Source organism: Salmo salar, chromosome ssa02, assembly GCF_905237065.1.
Source record: "Salmo salar chromosome ssa02, Ssal_v3.1, whole genome shotgun sequence".
In the NCBI taxonomy this organism is placed as follows: domain Eukaryota; kingdom Metazoa; phylum Chordata; class Actinopteri; order Salmoniformes; family Salmonidae; genus Salmo; species Salmo salar.
The window spans coordinates 80,429,146-80,438,292 of NC_059443.1; the positions used below are offsets into that span (position 1 = coordinate 80,429,146).

General features: G+C 45.3%; 1 protein-coding gene across 1 annotated transcript; it reads right to left on the reverse strand.

Moving 5' to 3' along the window:
• Positions 1-216: 216 nt before the first annotated feature.
• LOC106564047 (zinc finger protein 239) lies at positions 217-6,608 on the reverse strand. The gene is made up of 3 exons (XM_014130026.2): positions 6,441-6,608; positions 5,530-6,211; positions 217-1,573 (listed from the first exon to the last, which is right to left on the reverse strand). Exons 2-3 carry the CDS (start codon positions 5,912-5,914, stop codon positions 825-827), a joined length of 1,134 nt encoding a protein of 377 aa, XP_013985501.2. The 5' UTR covers positions 5,915-6,211; positions 6,441-6,608; the 3' UTR covers positions 217-824.
• Positions 6,609-9,147: the final 2,539 nt, after the last annotated feature.

Genomic DNA, 9,147 nt, shown 5'->3' on the forward strand with positions numbered 1-9,147 from the left:
CAGCCGCACCAACGTGTCGGAGGAAACACTATCCCGCTGCCGACTGAAGCCAGCGTGCACTGTGCCCGGCCCGCCACAAGGAGTCGCTAGAGCACGATGGGACAAGGAAATCCCAGCCGGCCAAACCCTCCGCTAACCCGGACAATGCTGGGCCAATTGTGCGCCGCCTTATGGTTCTCCCAGTCACAGCCGGCTGTGACATAGCCTGGGATCGAACCCGGGGCTGTTGTGACGCCTCAAGCACTGCGATGCAGTGCCTTAAACTGCTGCGCCACTCGGGAGGCCCAGGCATCAACATTCTATTCTGAATCCTCAGCAACGTCTTGCAATGTGCAAACGCTCTCCAAACTAAATATTCTCTATCTCTTATATATCCTCTACATCTCCATCTCCTATATCTCCTCTACCCCCTCCATCTATCTCCTCTACCTCTACCCCTCCATCTATCTCCTCTATCTCGTGTTGTAGTATACCCCTCTGTAGGGCTCCAGGAATGACACACAAAGAGAGTGAGTTTAAAATGGGCAATTTAATCACAGAGCATCTACATTCTTTCTGACATACTCCATATTCAGGTCATGTGTTGAAATAAAAAACACATTTATTTTTGAGTCTGCTTTTTATAATTTGATTTCATATCTCTTTCCACACTGAGAGCATTGATAACTTTTCTCTCAGGTGTGGACTTACATGCTCTTTCAGTTGCTTTAACCAGGTAAGTTTAAATCCACAGTGAGAGCAGTGGTAAAGCTTCTCTCCAGAGTGTATTTTTCAGGCTCCCTAACCAGATAAAACTCTTGCAACACTGGGAGCGGTGATGAGGCTCATTCTGTGTGTGTCCTCTCATGTCTTTTCAGGTCCCCTAACCGGGTATAACTCTTTACACACTGAGTGCATTGGAAATGCTTCTCTCCTGAGTGTGTCCTCTTGTGTGATTTTAGGCACCATGATGAGGAAAATCTCATTTCACATTGGGAGCAGTGGTAAGGCTTCTCCCCTGTATGTATTCTCTCATGCCTTTTCATGCTCCCAAACTCTGTAAAACTCTTTTCACACTGGGAACATTGGAAAGGTTTTTCACCTTTGTGTGTCCTCTCATGCCTTTTTAAGTTCGCTAGCTGGGTAAATATCTTTTCACAGTATGAGCAGTGGTAGGGCTTCTCCCCTGTGTGTGTTCTCAAATGCCTTTTCAGGTTCCCTAACTGAATAAAACTCTTTCCACACTGGGAACATTGGTAGGGCCTCTCGGCAGAGTGTGTTCTTTTATGCTTTAGCAAGTCCCCTGATGAGAAAAAAGTATTTTCACAATGGGAACAGTGGTAAGGTTTCTCTCTTGTGTGTGATCTCTCATGTATTTTCAGGCTCCCTAATTGGGTAAAACTCTTTCCACACTGGGAACATTGGAAAGGCTTTTCTCCTGTGTGTATTCGTTCATGTTCTTTTAGGTAACATAACCACTTAAAACTCTTTACACAGTGGGAACACTGGTGTGGTCTCACTGGTTTGGGCGTCTCTAGGTCTTGTTCCCCTGAAGGACTCTTCCTGCTGTCAGAGTGACAGTGTGGTCTCTCTCCTGCCAAGGACAAACAGTGTATTTAGGTAAATACTAAACAGGGACCTGAATAAAACCTGCACATGATAAAACTGTCTTCCTCTGAGGTTTAATCCAGACTAGATCCCTCAATAACCTGAGGTCAGTATTTTAGGTTGTTTAATCCAAATCCAAATTATAATTTGTTGTTTTGATTCTGTCCTCTTCATCATTTGAAAAGAAACTGAAAGTCAAGATCTCAACCAAATGTCACGAAATCAGACATTATGTCACGTCCTGACCAGTAAAGGGGTTATTTGTTATTATAGTTTGGTCAGGACGTGGCAGGGGGTGTTTGTTTTATGTGGTTCGGGGTTTGTTGGTATATGTGTTTTGTAGAGGGGTGTTTGTTTAGATTAGTCCGGGGTTTTTGGTTAGGTTCTATGTTGTGTATTTCTATGTTAGATCTAGGGTGTTTAGTTCTATGTTTAGTTAATTGAGATGGGCCTTCAATTGGAGATAGCTGTTCCTCGTTGCCTCTGATTGAAGGTCCTATGTATAGGGGTGTGTTTGTTGTAGGAATTGTGGGAGGTTGTTTTTGCATTGTTATGTTTAGCCTGCAAGACTGTCTAGCTGTCGTTCGTTTTTTAGTTTTGTTGTTTTTGTGTAATGTTCGTCATAAAATAAATATGAGTATTCACGTGGGGGGGGCACACGGGTAGTTTGGCTGGGCCAGGGTTAAGCCCCAAGCCAACTCCCCGTGCTTATCGGAAGCAGCCTGTTATTGGTCAGGTCCCGTGCTATGGGGTGATACGCACGGCACCGAGGCCGAGCATTCACAAGTCGGTGTGCGAGGTGCCAGCGCCCCGCATTTGCCAGGGGGAAGCGGGCATCCAGCCAGTAAGGGTGGTGCCAGTACTGTGCTCGAGTCCGTCAGTGCGCCTTCACGGCCCAGTGTATCCTGTTCCTGCTCCTCGCACTAGCCCTGAGGTGCGTGTATCCAGCATGGCGTCTCCAAAGCCAGCACCACGCACCAGGCCTCCAGTGCGTCAGCCCAGTCCAGCTCGTCCTGTTCCTGCTCCTCGCACTAGCCTTGGGGTGCGTGTCTCCAGTCTGGTACCTCCACAACCAGCCCCACGCATCAGGCTACCAGTGCTTCAGCCCCGTCCAGAGCTTCCGACGACAGTACCCCGTCCAGAGCTTCCGGCGACAGTACCCCGTCCAGAGCTTCCGGCGACAGTACCCCATCCAGAGCTTCCGGCGACAGTGCCCCGTCTAGAGACGGCCTACAGTCCGGAACCGAGTGAGACGGCCTACAGTCCGGAACCGAGTGAGACGGCATACAGTCCGGAATCGGCGCAGCCAGAGTCGCCCTACTGTCCGGAGCCCCCAGAGTCGCCCTACTGTCCGGAGCCCCCAGAGTCGCCCTACTGTCCGGAGCCCCCAGAGTCGCCCTACTGTCCGGAGCCCCCAGAGTCGCCCTACAGTCCGGAGCCCCCAGAGTCGCACTACAGTCCGGAGCTCCCAGAGTCGGTCTTCTGCCCGAGGTCTACAGCGAAGCGCTTCAGCCCGAGGTCTACAGCGATGCGCTTCAGCCCGAGGCATTCAGCGGGGGTGGACAGGTTAGGTGGGGGGACTAAGGCCAGAGTCTGAGCCACCTCCACAGTAGGAGGATTGGGGAGGGGGGGGTGTAGCACGGGAACCGTCGGTAACGGTAGCCACCCTCCCTTTTGTTTGAGGGGTTTATTTTTGTCGTTATTTGTTTTATTTTTTGTGAGGTGCATCCGGGGTCTGCACCGTTGGGGGGGGGGGGGGTACTGTCACGCCCTGACCAGTAAAGGGGTTATTTGTTATTATAGTTTGGTCAGGACGTGGCAGGGGGTGTTTGTTTTATGTGGTTTGGGGTTTGTTGGTATATGTGTTTTGTAGAGGGGTGTTTGTTTAGATTAGTCCGGGGTTTTTGGTTAGGTTCTATGTTGTGTATTTCTATGTTAGATCTAGGGTGTTTAGTTCTATGTTTAGTTAATTGAGATTGGGCCTTCAATTGGAGGCAGCTGTTCCTTGTTGCCTCTGATTGAAGGTCCTATGTATAGGGGTGTGTTTGTTGTGGGAATTGTGGGAGGTTGTTTTTGCATTGTTATGTTTAGCCTGCAAGACTGTCTAGCTGTCGTTCGTTTTTTCGTTTTGTTGTTTTTGTGTAATGTTCGTCATAAGATAAATATGAGCATTCACGTACCCGCTGCATTTTGGTCCCCTTCCTACGACAGCCGTTACACATTAGTTGTAATAATAAAGGACATAAAATGTGGAGAGATTTCAAATCAGAACAGTCTAACATTTTAGTCATTTAGCTCTTATCCAGAGAGACTCACAGGAGCCATTAGGGTGACTTGCCTCCTCAGGTATAAGGGAGAGACGTAGTCCTTTATTAGGTCTTTAATATTACTGCTATAAGGTATATAGGGAGACACGTAGTGTAGCTGTAATATTATAGCTGTAATATTAAGGACCTAATAAAGGACTACGTGTCTCCCTATATACCTTATAGCAGTAATATTAAAGATCTAATAAAGGACTACGTCTCTCCCTTATACCTGAAATATCAATGACCTAATAAAGGACTATGTGTCTCCCTATACCTTATAGCAGTAATATTAAAGACCTAATAAAGGACTACATGTCTCCCTATATACACCTTATAGCTGTAATATTAAAGACCTAATAAAGGACTACGTGTCTCCCTATACCTTGTAGCTGTAATATTAAGGACCTAATAAAGGACTACGTGTCTCCCTATACCTTGTAGCTGTAATATTAAGGACCTAATAAAGGACTACGTGTCTCCCTATACCTTATAGCAGTAATATTAAAGACCTAATAAAGGACTACATGTCTCCCTATACCCTTATAGCTGTAATATTAAAGACCTAATAAAGGACTACGTGTCTCCCTATACCTTGTAGCTGTAATATTAAAGACCTAATAAAGGACTACGTGTCTCCCTATACCTTGTAGCTGAAATATTAAGGACCTAATAAAGGACTACATGTCTCCCTATATCTGAAATATTAAGGACCTAATAAAGGACTACGTGTCTCCGTTATAGCTGAAATATTAAGGACCTAATAAAGGACTGTGTCTCCCTATACCTTATAGCTGAAATATTAAGGACCTAATAAAGGACTACGTGTCTCCCTATACCTTATAGCTGTGATATTAAAGACCTAATAAAGGACTACGTGTCTCCCTATACCTTATAGCTGTAATATTAAAGACCTAATAAAGGACTACGTGTCTCCCTATACCTTGTAGCTGAAATATTAAGGACCTAATAAAGGACTACGTGTCTCCCTATACTTTATAGTATAACTAATGGGGATTCCTAATAAACCCCAGGAAGAGTAGCTGCTGCCTTGGCAGGAACTAAACCCCGGGAAGAGTAGCCGCTGCCTTGGCAGAAACTAATGGGTATCCATAATAAACCCCAGGAAGAGTAGCCGCTGCCTTGGCAGGAACTAATGGGTATCCATAATAAACCCCAGGAAGAGTAGCCGCTGCCTGGGCAGCAGTTAATGGGGATCCCCAATTAAATACAAATACATAACAGCACTTACAGTAGACCGGGTCAGCTCTAGCAGGGCAGACATTTTTCTAACTGACTTGTTGGAAAGGTACCATCCTATGACGGTGCCATGTTGAAAGTCACTGAGCTCTTCAATAAGGCCATTCTACTCCCAATGTTTGTCTATGAAGATTGCATGGCGGTGTGCTCGATTTTATACACCTGTCAGCAACAGGTGTGGCTGAAATAGCCGAATCCACTAATTTGAAGGGGTGTCCACATACTTTTGTATACATAGTATATTATTAAACATACTTTAGAAACATGGGTATTTTGTAGACACACTTCCTCTCTGCTTACCTCATGTCAAATAAAAGTCCCCCACAAGTTATTCCTTTTTTGTGCACACCTGCAGGACAAAAGAAGCTATACTTACTGGTGTTAATCAGATCTTGATCCGTCTCCTCCTCCTCTTTCACTCCCAAAACGTCTTCCTCCTCCAGTTTTATTGAGATCACCTCCTCTTCCTCTTTCACTCTAGGTTCTTCCTCTTCTTTCACTATAACATCCTCCTCCTCTTCCTTTTTTATTCTGAAATCTTCTACCTCCCCCTCTTCCACTCCAAATGTTTTTTTATTTTCTTTCACTGTAACATGATCTTCCTCCTCTTCCTCCTTTATCGTTCTGAAAGCTTCTTCCTCTCCTTTTACTGTAATATCCTCCTCTTCCTCTTTCACGACAATGTTCAGCCCCAGAGCTTCTTTCTCCGCCCAGCATACATTATCTTCTTTAGCAGGGGAGGAGTAGTTTAGTGAGCTCATGGTTGGGGTTGTCAGCTAGCTAGCTAGTTTGCATTAGCGACAAGCTTAGTGCTTGGCTGAGTAACAATTTCAACAAATTGAACAAGCAAATTACTTTTAAGTGAACTAGTATATACGTTAACAGGATTGTGTTTAAAAATAACTTCAATGTTTCGGTTTTATGTTGGCTAGCAAGCTGCCGAAGTGGTTGAATCGGTAGCTTTGTTGTTGTTGTTGTTGTTGAAGATCTGTCCCGTCCACTAGATTATACGTCACCCAAGAAGCGCCACCTGAAAGACTCACATCGCCTGCTGCTGACTGTAGTTGGTAACGGAGTTTAGAAACAAACGCAAACAATGTAAAAAAAATGTACAGACAATATTTCCCTATACACAGACTTAGACCTGAATATGAATATGTACATTATGAACTACAATTGTAATTGTTTAAAAAAAACGTAGCTAAGCCAATGTTGACAATATAATGTCAATTGGCTTCCATGAGAGTGCAGCACTGATTACATAGGTCCATTAGCTTAAACACTTACTGTTGTGAAGGTTTATGGCACCCCTACATACATGACTCTAATCGCCTCCAATTACCAAAGGCCACACCCCTTCCCTCCACACCTGTTCCCACTCCCTTAATCACCTCTCCTCTAATTTTTCACTCCTGTTTCCCCATATAAGCGTTCTGATTCTTCCTCAGCACTAGTAATCCGTCATGCTTGGTGTTGCCATAGTAATCCGCCATGCTTGGTGTTGCCATAGTAATCCGCCATGCTTGGTGATGCCATAGTAATGGTTAATGCTTGGTGTTGCCATAGTATTGGGTCATGCTTGATTATGCCATAGTAATGTGTCATACCCCATAATGATGAAGCAAAAACAGGTTTTTAGACATATTTTAAAACAACATAAATACCTTATTTACATAAGTATTCAGACCCTTTGCTATGAGACTCACAATTGAGCTCAGGTGCATCCTGTTTCCATTGATCATCCTTGAGATGTTTCTACAACTTGATTGTATTCCACCTGTGGAAAATTGAATTGATTGGACATGATTTGGAAAGACACCCCCCCTGTCTATATACGGTCCCAAGTTGACAGTTCAGCAAAAACCAAGCCATGAGGTCGAGGGGAATGTCCGTAGGATTGTGTCGAAGCACAGATGTGGGGAAGGGTACCAAAAAAATGTCTGCAGCATTGAAGGTCCTTAAGAACACAGTGGCCTCCATCACTCTTAAATGGAAGAAGTTTGGAACCACCAAGACTCTTCCTAGAGCTGGCCGCCCGGACAAACTGAGCAATCGAGGGAGAATGGCCTTGGTCTGGGAGTTGACCAAGAACCCCATGGTCACTCTGACAGAGCTCCAGAGTTCTTCTGTGAAGATGGGAGAACCTTCCAGAAGGACAACCATCTCTGCAGCACTCCACCAATCAGGCCTTTATGGTAGAGTGGCCAGACAGAAGCCATTCCTCAGTAAAAGGCACATGAAAGCCCGCTTAGAGTTTGCCAAAAGGCACCTAAAGGACTCTCAGACCATGAAAAACAAGATTCTCTTGTCTGATAAAACCAAGATTGAAGTCTTTGGCATGAATACCAAGTGTCACATCTGGAGGAAACCTGGCACCATCCCTACGGTGAAGCATGGTGTTGGCAGCATCATGCTGTGGGGATGTTTTTCAATGGCAAGAACTGGGAGACTAGTCAGGATCGAGGGAAAGATGAACGGAGCAAAGTACAGAGAGATCCTTAATGAAAACCTGCTCCAGAGTGCTCAGGACCTCAGACTGGGGCGAAGGTTCACCTTCCAACAGGACAACAACCCTAAGCACACAGCCAAGACAACACAGGAGTGGGTTCAGGACAAGTCTTTGAATGTCCTTGAGTGACCCAGCCAGAGTCCAGACTTCAACCCAATCTAACATCTCTGGAGAGACCTGAAAATAACTGGAAAGCGACACTCACCATCCAACCTGACAGAGCTTGAGAGGATCCGCAAAGAATAACGGGAGAAACTCCCCAAATACAGGTGTGCCAAGATTGTAGCGTCATACTCAAGAAGACTCAAGACTGTAATCTATGTCAAAGGTGCTTCAACCAAGTACTGAGTAAAGGGTCTGAATACTTATGTAAATGTGATATTTCATTTTTTTATTTCTACAAACCTGTTTTTGCTTTGTCGTTATGGGGTATTGTGTGTAGAAACAAGACATGTTTGTCCTCTACAAATAGAAGATAAATTGTGAAAGCTACTTTTATGTCTGTTATAGATTATGGGGATATTCTCCATATGCATGCTACGGCATCCACACTTAAACCGCTGGATGCTACTTATCATTGCGCGCTTAGGTTTATTACGGGTGCTAGCCACAGAACTCACCACTGTGTTTTATATCAAAATGTGGGTTGGACGCCGCCCGGGTGGCGCAGTGGTCTAAGGGCTGTGCCACCAGAGATTCTGGGTGCGAGCCCAGGCTCTGTCACAGCCGGCCGCGACTGGGAGGTCCATGGGGCGACGCACAATTGGCCCAGCATCGTCTGGATTAGGGAGGGTTTGGCCAGCAGGGATATCCTTGTCTCATCGCGCACTAGTGACTCCTGTGGCGGGCCGGGCGCAGTGCACGCTGACCAGGTCACTAGGTGTACGGTGTTTCCTCCGACACATTGGTGCGGCTGGCTTCTGGGTTGGATGTGCGTTGTGTCAAGAAGCAGTGCGGCTTGGTTGGGTTGTGTTTCGGAGGACGCATGGCTCTCGACCTTCGCCTCTCCCGAGTCCGTGCGGGAGTTGCAGCGATGGGACAGACTGTAACTATCACAAAATTGGGGAGAAAAAGGGGGTTACATTTTTGTTTTTATATAAATGTGGGTTGGACTTCGCTGTCCATGAGACGAGAACAACATGTTCTCGTGTTTGTCTATAAAGCACTTCTGAATAAACTTATTTACCACTCATCAACATTATAATTATAATTCATAAAACCAGGTCTCAAGCATGGATTACACTTGAGGCCCCTGTGATCTCCACAGAGTTGGGTATGGCTGTCTTTTCCTGTTACGCTCCTTATGGAATAGCCTGCAGACTAAACTTAAACTTGAGTCTCTTGTCCCCCTTGCCAATTTTAAACATTTATTGGAGATTTTTTTTTTTGTATTGCTTGTAACTGCTTCGGGTAATGCAAGTTCTTGTGCTATTAGGGGAATAACCTATGTGTAAATGTAACAATCTGCTGCTGAATTTTTTGTGT

Coding starts and splice junctions, on each gene's coding strand:
- LOC106564047 (XM_014130026.2), bottom strand. CDS start 5,914: ATGAGCTCACTAAACTACTCCTCCCCTGCTAAAGAAGATAATGTATGC. Junction 1,574..5,529: donor TCAAGATCTGATTAACACCA/GTAAGTATAGCT, acceptor TGTCCTTGGCAG/GAGAGAGACCACACTGTCAC.